This window comes from Eubalaena glacialis, chromosome 2, assembly GCF_028564815.1.
Source record: "Eubalaena glacialis isolate mEubGla1 chromosome 2, mEubGla1.1.hap2.+ XY, whole genome shotgun sequence".
Classification (NCBI taxonomy): Eukaryota; Metazoa; Chordata; class Mammalia; order Artiodactyla; family Balaenidae; genus Eubalaena; species Eubalaena glacialis.
In genome coordinates this window covers 145,966,332-145,983,402 of record NC_083717.1, presented here as the reverse complement: position 1 = coordinate 145,983,402, position 17,071 = coordinate 145,966,332, and the positions used below count along the sequence as shown (strand labels likewise).

Sequence of the window (17,071 nt, the reverse complement as noted above, 5' to 3'; positions counted from 1 at the left end):
ATGTCCCCAAATTTCTTCAGGAAAATGGTCGTCTAGAAAACGAGCTTCTGGAAAATGCAGAGAAGTTGGCAGAGTATGAGAATCTGACAAACAAACTTCAGCGAAATTTGGAAAATGTTTTGGCAGAAAAGGTAAGTCTGTTTAAATTTGATTTCCTGATATGTAGCCCCAAAGTGTAGTTCACTCAAAAGAGCAGAAGCTATGCCACCAAGAAAATTTCTATTATGGAATTATTTATGTGACTAAAGGAAGCTGTCATTTTTGCAAGGATTTAATTTACATGAGGGAAACATGGCGTGGCACTGGGAAACAATCTCTGCTTTGACTGAACACTTCACTCTAGAATCTTCTCCCCATCATCTAATTGATGGTGTTTCTGCTTAAATGTCACATTCCTTTCATACTCCAGACACTGGGTGAACACCAGAAACTTGGGCCTTTCGTACATTATAGGTCAAAGAAGGACACTTGGAAAAAATGACAACTTTGCCCTTTTCATTTTCTAGTTTGGTGACCTTGATCCCAGCAGTGCTGAATTCTTTTTGCAAGAAGAAAGGCTGACACAGATGAGAAATGAATACGAGCAGCAGTGCAGGGTGAGTGACTGAAGAGAACTTAGAGGAGGGGTGCCTGGGTTCAAATACCGCTTCACCGTTTACTAGCTGTGTGACCATGAGCACATCACTTAATCCGCAGGTGTTTCAATTCCTCACCTATAAGACAGCAGAAATAAGAGTACCCACCAGATAAGGCTGTTGTGGAGAGTCAATGAGTAAATATACGTAAAGTGCTTAGAACAGAGCCTGAGACACAGAAAGCACTTAACCTAAGTGCTAGTTGTTAATGTTATTGTTTAGTATCCTGAAATACGAGAGAATCATGCAAACTGCATTTGTCTGCTTTATCTGGGTCGGAAATTGCTAGTAATTAGAGGAAAATAAAGTTTTATTCTAAGAGAAGGAAAATGTGGTCATGTTGACGTGCTTATTCCAAAACTAGTCTTTCCTGAGCGATCAACGCAGGCTGATATAATTTGCTTTTGTTCTGTGGGGTTTTTTCCTGAATACAGTCCTTACTTTATTTACAAAATGCAAATGGAGCAGAAACCACTCAAGTCTTTAAGTAGTAAGTCATTACAAATTCCTACCAGAGGACATAAAAACATCCTTATAAATAATAGGAATCTTTGATTTTTTAAAAAAGTAACTCTCCTAAGCTCAGGAATTTGGGGCTGTTTTTTCCTTAAGCCACAGACACTTGTTTATTTTAACAAGGTAAGCATAACTGAGTTCTAACTGCTTTAGATGAACATTGTACTTGAGCAAAAATGAAGAAAACAATCACCTCCTTATGAGGTTGCTCATAGCCTGCCTTCTCAGGAAATATACATGCACACTTTGAGAAAAGAAATGAAACATTTATGCCACTCTTATAAATAAGTTACGGCTCTTGACTCTAATCAAGTAGAGGTGTTTTCTCCTACGCTTTTAGTTATTTCATCAGTAAAATCTGTCAGCTCTACCTCCAAAAATTCCCCAAATTTGTCTACTTATTTTTTTAAACAGCTTTTCATAGCCATACAATTCACCCATTTAAGGTATATAATTCAGTCTCTTTTAGTATAGTCACAGAATTGTGCAACCATTACCATAATAAATTTTAGAACATTTTCATCACCCAAAAGGAAACTACCACTCCACCTAGCTGTAATCTCTCCCATGACCCCCAGCCCTAGACAACTAATAATCTACTTGCTGTCTCTTTGGTTTTGCCTCTTCTTTACATTTCCTATAAATGGAATTATACAATATGTCATCCTTTGTGACTGGCTTCCTTCATTTGGCATAACGTTTTCAAGGTTCATCCATACTGTAGCATGTATCAGTACTTCATTTCTTTCCATTGCCGAATATTCCATTATATAGCTATACCACATTTTATTTATCCACTCATTAGTTGATGGACATTGGGTTATCTTGAATATTGTGAATAATGCTGCTGTGAACACTTGTGTGCAAGTTTTGTTTTGTTTTGTTTTGTTTTGTTTTTTTTAAACAGAAACAGACTCACAGACTTAGAGAACAAACTTATGGTTACCAGCAGGGAAGGGTGGGAAGGAGGGATAGAGTGGGAGTTTGGGATTGACATGTACACACTGGTTTATTTATTTATTTATTTTGGCTGCTTTGTTGCTGTGCGCGGGCTTTCTCTAGTTGTGGTGAGTGGGGGCTACTCTTCATTGCAGTGCGTGGGCTTCTCATTGAGGTGGCTTTTCTTGTTGCGGAGCATGGGCTCCAGGCACACGGGCTTCACTAGCTGCAGCACACGGGCTCAGTAGTTGCGGCACACAGGCCCTAGAGCATGCGGGCTTCAGTAGTTGCGGTGCATGGGCTCCGTATTTGCGGCATGTGGGCTCAGTAGTTGCAGCGTGAGGGCTCTAGGGTGCGTGGGCTTCAGTAGTTGTGGCATGTGGGCTCAGTAGTTGTGGCGCATGGGCTCTAGAGCGCAGGCTCAGTAGTTGTGCACGGGCTTAGTTGCTCCGTGGCATGTGGGATCTTCCCAGACCAGGGGTCGAACCCGTGTCCCCTGCATTGGCAGGTGAATTCTTAACCACTGTGCCACCAGGGAAGTCCTGTGTGCAAGTTTTTGTGTGGACACATGCTTTCATTTCTCTTGGGTATGTACCTAGGAGCGGAATTGGTGGGTCATATGATCACTGTATGTTTAACCTTTTGAGGAAGTGCCAAATTTTTTCCAAGATGTTTGCACCATTTTACATTCCCATCAGTATGAGAGTTGCAACTTCTCCACATCCTTGCCAACAGTTGTTATTATATGTCTTTTTTTTTTTTTAATATCTTTATTGGAGTACAATTGCTTTACAGTGTTGTATTAGTTTCTGCTGTACCACAAACAAAGTGAATCAGCTGTATGTATACATATGCAATCCCACCACTGGGCATATACCCTGAGAAAACCATAATTCAAAAAGAGTCATGTACCACAATGTTGATTGCAGCACTATTTACAATAGCCAGGACATGGAAGCAACCTAAATGTCCATTGACAGATGAATGGATAAAGAAGATGTGGCACATATATACAATGGAATATTACTCAGCCATAGAAAGGAACGAAATTGAGTTATTTGTAGTGAGGTGGATGGACCTAGAGTCTGTCATACAGAGTGAAGTAAGTCAGACAGAGAAAAACAAATATTGTATGCTAACGCACATACATGGAATCTAAAAAAATGGTACTGATGAACCTAGTGGCAGGGCAGGAAAAAAGACACAGATGTAGAAAACGGACTTGAGGACACGTGGGGGAGGGTAAGCTGGGACGAAGTGAGAGAGTAGCATTGACATATATACACTACCAAATGTAAAATGGTGGCTAGTGGGAAGCTGTTGCATAGCACAGGGAGATCAGCTTGATGCTTTGTGAGGACCTAGAGGGGTGGGATAGGGAGGGAGGCTCACGAGGGAGGGGATATGGGGATATATGTATGTCTTTTTTATTTTAGCCATCCTAGTGGGTATTAAGTGGTATCTCATTGTGAGTTTGATTTGCATTTCCCTGATGGCTAATAACATTGAGTATCTTTTCATTTGCTTATCTTCTTTGGAGAAATGTCTCTTCAGATCCTTTGCTGAATATTTAAATGTGTTATTTGTCTTTTTATTATTAAGTTGTAATAGTTTTTTATATATTCTACAATCAAGTCCCTTATCAGATATATAATTTACAAAAACTTTTCTCCCATTCTGTGGGTTGTGTTTCTACTTTCTTGTTGGTATCCTTTGAAGCACAAGTTTTTAATTTTGATGATATACAGTTTATTTATTTTTCCTTTTGTTGCTTGTGTTTTCGACATCACATCTAAGATTTGTATTGGTTTTTAAACTCCAGCTATTACAAGACCAAGTAGATGAACTCCAGTCTGAGCTGGAAGAATATCGTGCACAAGGCAAAGTGTTCAGACTTCCCTTGAAGAACTCACCATCAGAAGAACTTGATATGAACAGTGGTTGTGTCGAGCCTGACCAGGGTAAGCCATTCAGACACCATCTTTTCAGAGTCTCTGCCTTTGACTTTTGTTTTTAAAACCATGGTTGAATGTAGAATTGCAAAATGTTGGCAATCCCACCCCCCACCCAAAAAAAGACTTTGGCAGTGCTATTTTCTTGAGCTGTTTCACTTGTGGTCTGTTTTTTCATTTGTCCTTGAAGTCTTTATGAGAATATTTCCATGTGATTTTTATATGCATCAACAAAGAAATGGAAAAATAAAACCACAAGGATATTTGCTTCGTTTAAAAAAAAAAAAAAACTGGCCACAAGTCTGAGAATCCAGGCCTTGGGAGTGTTAGAATTCAGTCACTGAGTTATTGCTGAATCCTCCCTTTCTAAAAGAGTGCCTAACTTGTATGACAGTGTTTTGGAGAGTGAGCCAGCCAGAAACCACAAAATTTGATTTCCTTATGCTGGCTATGCTAAATGTCTGCAAAACAACAAATAAGATAAATAAACCTTGGTTGCCTGTGCCTTTGAGGAGGATTTTGAGTAGCAAGGTTGGAAGGCAGAGTCATTTGGGAACCCTCCTACATTCATTATCAGGTCTTTTCCTCCCTCCTGGCATCCTGCCCCTTTCCTCCAGTGTGTTGAATTTCAGTTTCAGAAAGGGTTTATAATAAATTCTTCATCATAAATAGTTTTCCCCACTGCTCCTTGGAACAGGAGTACAGGTTCTTACAAGGGTTGTTTATTCTTCTTACCTATTTATTCTAGAATAAATAAGGGATTGGGGAGGGGACAGGGACAGGCTTGAACACCTTTCCTCTGATTCTAAGTCTGTACTCTGTAGCCTTACTGTGGTATAAGAATGGAGCCCAACTCATACGATGTATCTCAGAAGTTTTTCTGGGCTTTTCCATAGATGACCAAGGGCTGGGAGTTCTCCTCATGGGTACATGAGGCTGTGTCATCTTGGGGTGGTTTACACCCCAGGTATCACTTCTCAGTTGGGGATATGCCATGATAGATGAAGAGAAAGCCCAAAGCAAGACTGTCAATTCCAGATGCTAGACTTATGCTCTTTCTTGCATCTGCCTGTGTATCTCCACATGAAAAGCTATTTTGAGTCCCCTGCCTTAAGAGATTTCTACGTAGTATTAGATGTAATCATTTTGTCTTTGTACTAGCTCAGCCCTCAGCTTATGCTTCACATTTCAGTGTCCTTCTCAGTCATCATCATGGGCAGTTGCAGAGGTGAACTCATATGAATGAGTTGAGAATTTTCTATCGAATCTGCCTATATCCAGGTTCCTAACCTATGCCCTATTCTTTAAAAAATTTTAGCTGATAATTTAAGGTAAGGCTCTATCTGCACTACAGGAAATTAGTATTACAATACTGAATCTTCTGTAATGTTGAGGGGTGGGTTGGATATCTTGACCCATGAAGTTAACACCTCAAAGCATAGCAAGTATGCTGGCCGTTCATTCTCCTGCCACATTGCCCCTCTGCTAATTTGTCACTCAGTATTCATTGGATGGAAAGAAGGCTGGTTGGTTTGACCGAACTACCTCACTCTGCAGGATTTTCATTAGGAGGAGGTCACCTTTAAGCAACAATTTCCACATCTACTCCCACCTGCTATTCTACTGGATTCTATTAAGGTTTGGTACATTGCCTGTACATGAAAGAATCTGTTCACCTTCATTTTTTCTTGTTTTCCCTAATACTTAAAAACAAGAGACTTCTCTTGGCTTCTGTTGTTTCCTAGTAGATCTCATCTGTAGTAATTTAAGCTAAAAATTATTCCTCAATTAAACTGGATATCCTTCCTTAGATGCCAGTTGTGTTATTGAAAGAACCTGCTGCAGGGTCAACAGATCCCATGTGTTTTCAGGGCTTGGTTCTGAAGAATGCAATCCATTGAATATGAGCATCGAGGCGGAGCTGGTCATCGAACAGATGAAAGAACAACATCACAGGGACTTGTGTTGCCTGAGACTGGAGCTTGAAGATAAAGTAAGACCTTCTTATCATTCCTGTTCTCTGATTTCTTTGAGCTCTGACAAGCTTTTGCATGTAGGACATTCTCAATTCTTTTTTCTCAAAGAGCAGCACTTTCTATACATTTCCTCTTGTGTCCTGTTGGCTACCAGGAACGCACTACCTCAGCATGGTTTCACAGGCCAAGGGTGAGGCCTTTTCCTCATAGGAGAGAGTTTCTTAAAAATGTAGTATCTTCAGTCCTAGCAAGCATGGAACTCGCAGACCATTACATTATTTCCAACTCATTGAAAAACATCTTAATAAAACCAAAAAGCCCTTCGATATAGCATTACTTCCTAAATTAGGTACAAATTCTGAATCTTGGCCTTCAAAACCCTTTACCGTGTTGCTTTAGGTTATATTTCCAGTCTTCTCTTTTACCATTCCTTTGAGTTACCTTATCCTCCAGCCAAACTAGGTAGTTTGCTGCTCTTCATCAAACTGTCCTCTTTTGCTCATGCTATTACATGCTGTGTTACTGTTTCTTTCTACCTCTTGAAAGTCTACTTAACCTTCAGAGTTTATATCAAATGCTACCTCTTACATTCCTGAATTCTCCCAACCAAATGTGATTTTCCCCTCCTTTGAATCCCAGGTTACATTGTAACTATTTTTCCTATACCTTTTATATGTTTTATTCTGACTTGTAGTATACTTTTTTGTATTTGTCATGAGCATGTCTAGAGTGGTTTTTCCTTAATGACAGGGGCTATGTCTTACCCAACTTTGTGTCCCCATGAGGCCTGCGGGGTACCTGACAGGTGTTAAACGAATACTTAAATTTAATTAACTATGTTAAGGCCCTAAGTTTGCAGTTGGAGAGGATGCCCGTGGAGACAAATGGTATCTTTGTGAAGGTCTAGTCCGTTTTAATAGTTTTTCAGAAACTAATAAAATTCAACCAAGTTAAAAAGGTAATCAAACCATGCCTGTCTTAAAAATATCTTATTTAATGTGTTTTTGAATTGTTACTTTAAAACAAAAAATGGGAAAACTGAGGAATGTCTTGTAGGAGAAAAGTAATTACTGCCCCATCACCTTTGCATGGCCTTGAGTTGAATAACATTGTGGTGGTTTTACTTTCTGGCTTTAGGTGCATCATTATGAAGAGCAGCTAGATGAAACCAAGGTTGCCTGTAAAATGGAGCAGGAGAACGTGAAGCAAAAGTATGAGAATGAAGTGCACATCTTGGAAGAACAAATAAGTGACCTTAAAAATGAAATTGCAGAACTTCAGGGCCAGACAGTGGTACTCAAGGAGGTACAACACACAGCTATCTGCAGACATGAGGAGGAGAAAAAACAACTGGAAATGAAGTGGGATGAGGAAAAGGCTCACCTGCAGGAGGAGCTGAGGCTGGAGCATGAGATGGAGCTAAAGGCTAGGCTGGAGCAGGCAGAGGAAAGCTTTAATGGAGAGAGGGAAAAACTCATTCAAAATGGTGCCTGGACAGAAGAGAAGGTGAGAAGCTTGACTCAGGAACTAGAACAAGTTCACCAGGAGCAGCTGAAAAGCCTGGTGGAGAAGCACACTCTTGAGAAAGAGGAATTGCAAAAAGAGCTCTTGGAAAAACACCAAAGGGAACTACATGAGGGAAGGTAAGAAAATGGGGGAAATGGAGGCACCTGGGGCACCATTCCTCGGGGGCACCAGAAATCCCAGTCAATTAAGGAGACTCTGAAAAATCAGAAGACATAATAGCCCACTGACTGACTAGATTCTGTTTTAGTTTTTCAACTTGTTTTGCCATTGTTTAGATATAAGCCTACCTTGGGGTATTGAAACTTTTTTTTAGAAAGAGGAAAGTATTTTTTTGTATCAGGCATGTACTTTTTAAGGTTCCAGATGAGGCTAAGATGATCACAAATGTGATTTCTTCCTAGTTCAGTCTTGCTGTTTTCTGAGAAAGGCCATTTATAAGCTAGATTCTGGGCAAAGTTACATTTCCTTCCAGAGTTATGAAACACCATTTTGTGCTTACTTTCCTCACGTGAAATCTCAGGTACTTTTCAGGGCTTTGGTGCTTCATACTTTAACCCGGTGCTACTTTATTAAATAAAAAGCAAAACATAATGAATTTGTTAATATGTGTGGTTTATATGACTATTATTCACCAATGTCTACTTAATTAAAATGGAAGAATTTTATGTATTTCCCAAATTAGGGTTTAGGCTAATATGCATTTGAACATTTAATGTGAAATATCAGCCTAAGTTTTTGGCTAAAAATCCATAAACAAATACGTCTGGGCGTATACCAAAGAATTTGGTTTCTAAATTTTCTTCTAAATGCAGAGAGAGGTAAGTAAGTCTTTTAAATTAATTATGGCTGCCAGCATTGGCTCTCAGAAATGAGATCCCTTCTCAGTATAAATGAATCACATAGGAATAAGTGAAGACTGTTTTTAGAAAATATTTAAATTGTTTGCTTGGCTGCTTCTTCTATGCACGGGAAAATGTTTTTTGTTTGCTTCTGGAGTTGATGGCAGTTTCAGTAATGCTGTATGTTGACCACATTTAGGGAAAAAATGGAAACTGAGTGTAATAGAAGAACCTCTCAGATAGAAGCCCAGTTTCAGGCTGACTGTCAGAAAGTCGCTGAGAGATGTGAAAATGCTCTGCGAAGTCTGGAGGGGCACTACCGTCGAGAGCTGAAGGAGGTCCTGGAACAACAGCACGAGGAGAGATCCCAGTGGGAGTTTGAGAAGGACGAGCTCACCCAGGAGTGTGCAGAAGCCCAGGAGCAGCTTAAAGAGACTCTCCAGAGAGAGAAAGCGACTTCTCTGGTCCTGACCCAGGAGAGAGAGATGCTGGAGAAAACATACAAAGAACATTTGAATAGCATGGTTGTTGAGAGAGAGCAGCTACTCAAAGACCTGGAAGATCTAAGAACTGTGTCAGAAAGTCAGCAAAGTCTGCTGTCCAGCCAGATACTTGAGCTGAAGAGCAGTCATGAAAAAGAACTGAAGGACCGTGAGCAGGTCCTGTGCCAGGCAGGCGCCTCGGAGCAGCTGGCCAGCCAGAGGCTTGAAAGTCTAGAAAGGGAACGTGATCAGGAGAGGCAGGAAATGATGTCCAAGCTTCTGGCCATGGAGAGTGTCTACAAAGCGACCTGTGAGAAAGCAGATCGAGAGAGGGCTGAGATGAGCACAGAAATCTCCAGGCTTCAGGATAAAATTAAGGAAATGGAGCAGGTGGCATCTCCTCCCTCCAGGCTTCAGAATGGCTGCCAGGCAATGGGAAGGGAGGAGGTGGAAGGAAGTGGGGCCATGTCCCTGCTCCAGCAAGGAGAGCAGCTGTTGGAAGAGAACGGAGATGTCCTCTTAAGCCTGCAAAGAGCTCATGAACGAGCAGTGAAGGAAAATGTGAAAATGGCAACTGAAATTTCTAGGTTGCAACAGAGGCTGCACAAATTAGAGCCAGAGTCAGTAATGTCTTCTTGTTTAGATGAGCCAACTACTGGGTTTTTTGGAAATTCCGTGGAACAAACAGAGCCATTTTTACTGCCAAACCGAATGAAACAAGTAGAAGGTGGAACCATGCAGCACGTCCTAAGTGATCTGCAAGGTGATGAGGTCCGGGATCTGGAAAGTACGGGGACAAGCTCTGGTCAGAGACAGGAGGTCAGAATAGAGGAGTCTGAAGCATCAATAGAGAGTTTTTCTGAGCTTGAAAATAGTGAGGAGACCAGGACTGAAACCTGGGACCTAAAGAATCAGATTGGCCAGCTTCAGGAACAACTAATGATCTTACGTGCAGACTGTGATCGAGCTTCTGAAAAGAAACAGGACTTACTTTTTGATGTTTCTGTGCTAAAAAAGAAATTAAAGATGCTTGAAAGAATCCCTGAGGCTTCTGCCAAGTATAAATTGTTATATGAAGATGCTAGTAGAGAAAATGAGTGTCTTCAGGAAGAGCTGAGAGTGATGGAGACGCGCTACGATGAAGCACTAGAAAATAACAAAGAACTCACTTCAGAAATGTTCCGATTACAGGATGAGCTAAAGAAAGTTGAAGAAGTGACTGAAACATTCCTTAGCCTGGAAAAGAGTTATGACGAGGTCAAAAGAGAAAATGAGGAACTGCATGTTCTGGTTTTGAGACTTCAAGGCAAGATCGAGAAGCTGCAAGAAAGAGCAGTGCTGCAGTATGACTGCTTCTCCTTATGGGAAGCCCATTTAGGTAACCTGGAAGTCGGACCTGATGAAAAGGTCCTTGAACTAAATCAGACACTGGAAGAGTGTGTACCAAAGGTTATGAATGTACACCATATTATAGAAGAACATTGTCAAGAAAACCAGTACCTAGAGCAGGAGAATACACAGCTCTTAGAAAAAGTAAAAGCACATGAAATTGCCTGGCTACATGGACCACTCCAGACACATCAAGAAAAGCCTGGAGTACAGAACCAAGTAATACTGGAGGAAAACACTGCTCTCCTCAGCCTTCAGGACAGACATTTTCAGCGCCAGGCCACAATCACAGAGTTAGAACGGGAGAAAAAGAAGCTGCAGGAGCTGACTAGAAAGTTGAGGGAAAGAGTCACTGCTTTAGTTAAGCAAAAAGATGTACCTTCTCAAGGAGAAAAGGAGGAAGAGCTGAAGGCAATGATGCATGACTTGCAAATCACGTGCAGTGAGATGCAGCAAAAAGTTGAGCTTCTGAGGTAATGTATGCACCTTCTACACTTCACGGAATCCCACAGAGCACCTCACCAAATCTAACTTCACTGCTTGCTGTGCCTAGAGAAACTAACCTGTTAGTCTTCAAGAAGAGAGCAGTGCTTTAGACTTCCTTCTGCTTCTGTGTCGTATTAACAAGTAGAATAACCCTGCCTAGGAGGCACTCCTTCCTCTATAGGAAATAAATGTCGTTCATTTAGGGTGTGAAAGTTCATGATGGAGAGTGTTAGTTGTTTAACCATGTGCATCATCAATGTATGTCAAGTCTTTAACTCTTTTGTAGCACTTCATTTGGATGGATAGTTTTGGTGGGTTGTTTTTGGCTAAATGTTGGTTATTTTCCTCATTTTGATGAAACAAGTTATATGAGAATGAATGCCTTTCGTGTATCATTAACTCACTTGGTAGATAAGAACTCTCTTCTTACACTAATATAGGAAAGGTGTTGTGTCTCATGGCTTATAGTTTTTCACTTATATCACTTGAAGTGCAGGCTGATATTCTGTAAACATTGGAAATTTATCTTAGAACATAATTTTTTGAGGAGCTATCAGATTCTAATAAACGTGCTTGAAGAACAAAGACAAAAATGATACTAATTTGAACCACTGCTCGCTCAACTTTATAAAATATGATTGCAATAGCCTTCTAACAAATTTGGTTCAAAAAAAACTTGTAAAATATTACATCATGTCTGAAATATCTTAATGATATGAAAAAACAAAATAATTATGGGTGTAGTTTTTCCTCATTTTACCTCAGACCATATTTAGTTCTAAAAATCATAATGAGATGAAAGAAATCACAAAGTAAACATTAGTGTACATATTTTGACATGGCCCTTTCATTTATGTAGTGAATTTTCTTTCTCTAGGTACCCTGGGGTTTAAAACTGAAGCTCATACAGCTTAGTAATATGGCTTTTGTCTTTTAGGAGCAGGCAGGACTTCAGACTGAAATAAATAATTTGCTCAAAGCATATGCTTGCCACTGAGAATGTCAGCAACCAGGATGGGCATTGAGTCTCCTTTCTGTCTCCATGCTCAAGTGTTTTAGTCACACTTCCCTAATGTCTTTTAGTGAAATTCTTGCTTCCCAAAAGAAATGAGTCAATATGTCGTAGCTTGATTTCCAAGCACCAAGAGACTACTAATTTAGGCTTTTCTTTTTAACTGGCATGGAATACGTGTTTAATTGGAAGTTACTATAAAGTATTTTCCAAAGATGCCAGATGACTGCCTTGTTACAACTATTTTTTTAAAATCTCTGTACTTCAGATATGAATCTGAGAAGCTTCAAGAGGAAAATTCTATTTTGAGAAATGAAATTACTACTTTAAATGAAGAAGACAGCATTTCTAACCTGAAATTAGGGAAATTAAATGGATCTCAGGAAGAAATGTGGTAAGACATATATTTAAATGTTCTTAAGGCATTTCTGTGAGGACTAAAACTATTTTACTTCAACTGTTAAAGCCTAACTCTTAAGTTATATTTTCATTGCCCCTTTAGGCAAAAAATAGAAACCGTAAAACAGGAAAAAGCTGCAGTTCAGAAGATGGTTGAAAATTTAAAGAAACAGGTAAGGAGAGAATATTTCCCAATGTTTCCTGATTCTAAAATTTTCATTTTTTAAATTTGAAATTTACAGCACATGCTACTGGAAACGTAGCTAATAATGGTAAGGTTGTAAATCCTGAGTTTCAAAATGGAAACTCACCTCATGCTAATTCTAAACTAGGTTTCTATTTTTTGTGAATATAATAATGTATATATTATTTCTAGACTCTGGTGCTAAATACTAGCTTTATAATCAGTGGGAGTGGGGAGGTGATAACCTCTAAAACTGAACCTGTGAAATACTAGCTCTATGCTGCCTGTGGTTTTTTGTTTTGTTTTGTTTTTAATTAGATTCAGTTGTGCTCTTTGTAGCAGATGGCTTTTTAAAAAAAATATTTATTTATTTATTTTGGCTGCACCAGGTCTTAGTTGCAGCACACAGGATCTTTGTTGCAGCATGCCGACTCCTTAGTTGCAGCATGCATGCAGTATCTAGTTCCCCAACCAGGGATCGAACCAGGGCCGCCTGCATTGGGAGTGCACAATCTTATCCCCTGGACCACCAGGGAGGTCCCCACATGTGGTTTCGATTCATGTTAGCTCCTTCCTCTTTCCTCACCACAATTAAAAGCAGAAAGTTAAGAACAGCATTTTACAGATATAGAATACTAGTTAATCCGTGTATATTTTCACAGAATATGATTTATTTAGATAGCTTGTGCCGTTCAATGCCCAATTTGTATAATCTCAACAATATGCAATTGTGTGGGGAAAAGCCATTTGAGAATCTATCTGAAACAGTCAAAAGACAAGGACATCCTGGGAAAAGACTATTTTCAGCGCTTGAAATAGACAAGGTGTTAACATCCAAAATATATTCTGTACTCTTACAAACAAATTGCAAAATGCAGTAGAAAAGTGAATAATTTATATGATTGGTCAAGTCAGAAAAATAGAAGAGAACATATAAAAAGAGGGTTAGCCTCATTAGTAATTAGGGAAGGGCAAATTAAATGAGTTTCTTTTTTTCACCTGTCAGATTAGCAAAAATTAAAGATTGATCTTGTCTAGTATTAAAAAGGGAATGAGGAAATGAATATACTCATACATTGTTGATAGGACTATAAGTTGGTAGTCTGTGAGGAAGACATTGTGGGGATATCGATCAAAACAGTAATATATATGCACACTTTCTAACCCAGCAGCCCTACTTCCAAAAATAAGATCCTAAATACAAAATGCTACCATGTATAAATGAATTTTCCAAAAGATTGTTTTGTTTCTTCATAATTAAAAGAAAAAATGATAATAAACCTATATGTCTATCAGTGTGGGAATGGATAAATGCAGTATGGAATGTCTTGATACATGGAATACCCTATAGCAGGGTTCCCAACCCCCGGGCCGCAGACCACTACCGGTCCGCAGCCTGTTAGGAACCGGGCCACACAGCAGGAGGTGAGCGGCGGTCGAGAGTGAAGCTTCATCTGCTGCCCCCCATCGCTCCCCATCACTCACATTACCGCCTGAACCATCCCCCTCCCCCCACCCCACCCACCCCCCACCCCTCCCCAGCCCAGGTCCGTGGAAAAATTGTCTTCCATGAAACCGGTCCCTGGTGCCAAAAAGGTTGGCGACCGCTGCCCTATAGCCACTAAAAATGTAGCATGTGGTGGTTTCTGAATGCACCGATTTGGAAAGATAAGAGTCTGTAAGATATTATAAGTAGAAAAAGCAGACTACCCGAACATCTGAAATAATGCAAATTTTTGTTCTAAAGAAGGAAAAAAACTACACATATATAGGTCTGTATATGCATAGAAAACAATCTGTAGGCATACGTACCCAGCTGTGAACAGTGGCTACCCCTGTGGAGTGGGATTGGACAGTGTCTGTCACTTCTTCATACACTTCTGAACTGATTGACTTTGTAATAATGAGTATGTATTTTTTCTGCTATTAAATGTGTGTGTGTGTGTATAACTTTACATAGAGAGGGTAAAACAATTAGTCTCTAAATATATTTTTAGCAGAAGTAGGATAACTAGTTTTTAAGACATTTCAATTTTAATTAGATTTCAGAATTAAAAACCAAAAACCAACAGTTGGATTTGGAAAATATGGAGCTTAGCCAAAAGAATTCTCAAAATCAGAAAGAACTGCAAGAAGTTAATCAACGTCTGGCAGAGATGCTAAGTCAGAAGGATAAAGAGCCAGGACACAGTACATGTGAGGAATGGGAACAAGAGAAGTCTAATCTAAAAGAAGAACTGGAACACTGTAAAGTGCAGGTATGGTCTACAGCCACTCTACAGCCTTTCTGGAGGAAATCCCAGTAAATAAAAGAAATGCTTGTATTTAATTTTTTATACATAAAGTCCTAATTATTAAAACAGTGTGGTGTTCGCACATGAATAGACAGATAAGTGGAAGAGAAAGTCTAGAATTAGACCCAAATAGATATGGAAACTTAGTATATAACAAAGGTAGCTTCTCAAATCACTGGGGTAAAGATGGACTTTTTAATAAGTGGTGCCTAGATAACTGGGTAGACAATTGAAAATAAAATTAGATCCATATCTTATACCATACATAAGGGTAAATTCCAATTGGATTAGGAGTCTAAATATAAAAGGTAAAACATACAAGTACTAGTAGAAACTGGGCAAATTCATCTTTAGGTTTGGTGTAGAGAAAGGCTATGTAACTATGACTCATAAACTAGAGGCAAAAAATGACCTGATTAAATTTTTTAAATTTTTGCATGACCAAGAAAATACCATAAACAAAGTCAAAAGACAACTCACAAACTGGGAGAAAATATTTGCATCATATACCACCAAGAGTGGAGCTAATATCCCTACTATGTAAAGAACTCTTAAAAGTCAAAGGGCTTAGGAGCAAAATCTGATAGCCAAATGGTAAAAATACATGAACAAAAATTCACACACACAGAAAAGAGATAAAAATGGCCCTCAGACCCTGAAAAAATGTTCAAAATTATTCAGAATTAGAGAAATGCAAATAACACTGATATCTCATTTCTCACCTATGAGATTGGCAACAATTTAAAAATATAACAACATATTGTTGGCAAGGGTTTGGGAAAACAGGCACTTTCATACATTGCTGGTGGAATATAAACTGATATTGTATTTCTGGAAGGAAATTTGGCAAATCTAACAAAATTACATATGTACTTACCTTTTGTCCTAGCAATCTGACTTCTAGGAATTTACCCTAAAGATATTCCTCTAAAAATATGAAAATTCACCGCAAAGGGTTGGTTATTCATTGCAGCATTGTTTGTAACTGCAAAATATTGGAAACAACCTAGATGCCCATACATCGGAGAGTTGTTGGATAAATGTGATGGGTATAGCCACACATGGAGTAGTATTATACAGCTATAAAAAAAGAAAAAGAAAGAAAGAATGGACAAATGAGAAAGATCTCTTGGTGTGAAATGATTTCCAGGACATACTGTTAGGTGAAAAAAGAAGAGCTCAAAAGAGTATCTAAGATAGTATGTCTCCGTCCATGTAAGAAAGAAGGGGATATTAGACAATACACATGTATTTGTGTAAAAGAAATACAGAAATTTATGTAAAAGAAATATGGGAATGATAAACCAGATAACTAAAGAGATGGTTACCTATAGAGGGCGAGTGGGGAAGGGATGGAAGAGAGGAATGGGAATGTGATAGAAGGAATGAGGAAGGGAGTGACACTTCTGAGAACATTTTCACATAGCTCTGACGCTTAGGACCATAGTAATGTTTTACATACTCTTCGCATACCCCCTCAAATAAACACACAATTAAAACCAATCCAAAAAACAAAGATGGGGGGTACTAAAATGGAACACAAACACTAACAAATGAACCTAACTGTATTGTAAATGCATAACATAGCTACAATGTGGAAGAAAATAAGTAATTTAGAAATTAGTATCTTGACTGTATCCAGTAGGGTTAAGACAAAAAGAAGTGTACATAAAGGCAATAATAATCTAGTCAGTAAATGTGTTTCTCATGGGGGTGTATGTTAGTAATTCTGGAACTACTCTGTGTATACTAGAATTGAACAAATAAGTAAACATATTGTAGATAATAAGAACTGCGTTTCTCATTTTTGGAAAAGGAAGTTGCAAGTGGGGAAACTGAGAAGGCTAAAATGAACCCTCTGATATTGGATTGGAGTTTGAGGTATTAGTATAAACTCATATTTCTTAATATATAGACAGATAGATCGATACAGAGGTGTAGATGTGTGTATATGGATCGAGTACCCAGATCTTGGTTTCTAAATGCTATTCTCGTATAAGAGGAGCCCAGGCTACTTGGAAAAATGATTGTTCCCAAGGCTGGGGCAGGGTCAATTCAAGATGAGCCTGGAACATCTCATGGTGTCAGAAAGAAAAAGGTGCCCCCCAAAAGATGGGGCATGTCAAAAGGACAGGGCACAACCTGAAGAAGCTCCTAATGGCCAAAGCTGGAATAATTTGATCAACAAAATAAAGCATAGCATAAAATAAGTATAATTATAAAATGCAAAATAAAATAAATATCTATAGGTCCATACTGTTATAAAAAAATTGAATACATAAATAACGGGGGGAGAAATAACAGCTCTTCCTTACAAGAGAATTCCAATTAATAAATGTAGGAAGAAAGAAGGAAATAGAAAGTCTTCATTAGGCAAACACCAGAGTAGTAATTGTTGTAGATAAAATCCACTGATAGACACTAAAATCAATAAGCAAAAG

The 17,071-nt window shown here is 38.9% G+C and overlaps 1 protein-coding gene across 12 annotated transcripts in view; it reads left to right on the top strand.

Moving 5' to 3' along the window:
• The window catches only part of NIN (ninein), a 102,674-nt gene that overhangs the window by 62,891 nt on the left and 22,712 nt on the right, over positions 1–17,071 (top strand). For 9 of the 12 annotated variants that reach the window (XM_061180832.1, XM_061180829.1, XM_061180827.1 and 6 more), the window contains 9 exons: positions 21–131; positions 507–596; positions 3,913–4,051; positions 5,914–6,035; positions 7,156–7,661; positions 8,584–10,728; positions 12,022–12,147; positions 12,256–12,325; positions 14,379–14,594. In XM_061180832.1, the coding sequence (XP_061036815.1) occupies positions 21–131; positions 507–596; positions 3,913–4,051; positions 5,914–6,035; positions 7,156–7,661; positions 8,584–10,728; positions 12,022–12,147; positions 12,256–12,325; positions 14,379–14,594 (3,525 nt within the window). The remainder of the gene's footprint in view (positions 1–20; positions 132–506; positions 597–3,912; positions 4,052–5,913; positions 6,036–7,155; positions 7,662–8,583; positions 10,729–12,021; positions 12,148–12,255; positions 12,326–14,378; positions 14,595–17,071) is intronic. The other 3 variants (XM_061180836.1, XM_061180838.1, XM_061180837.1) reach the window with 1 other exon arrangement.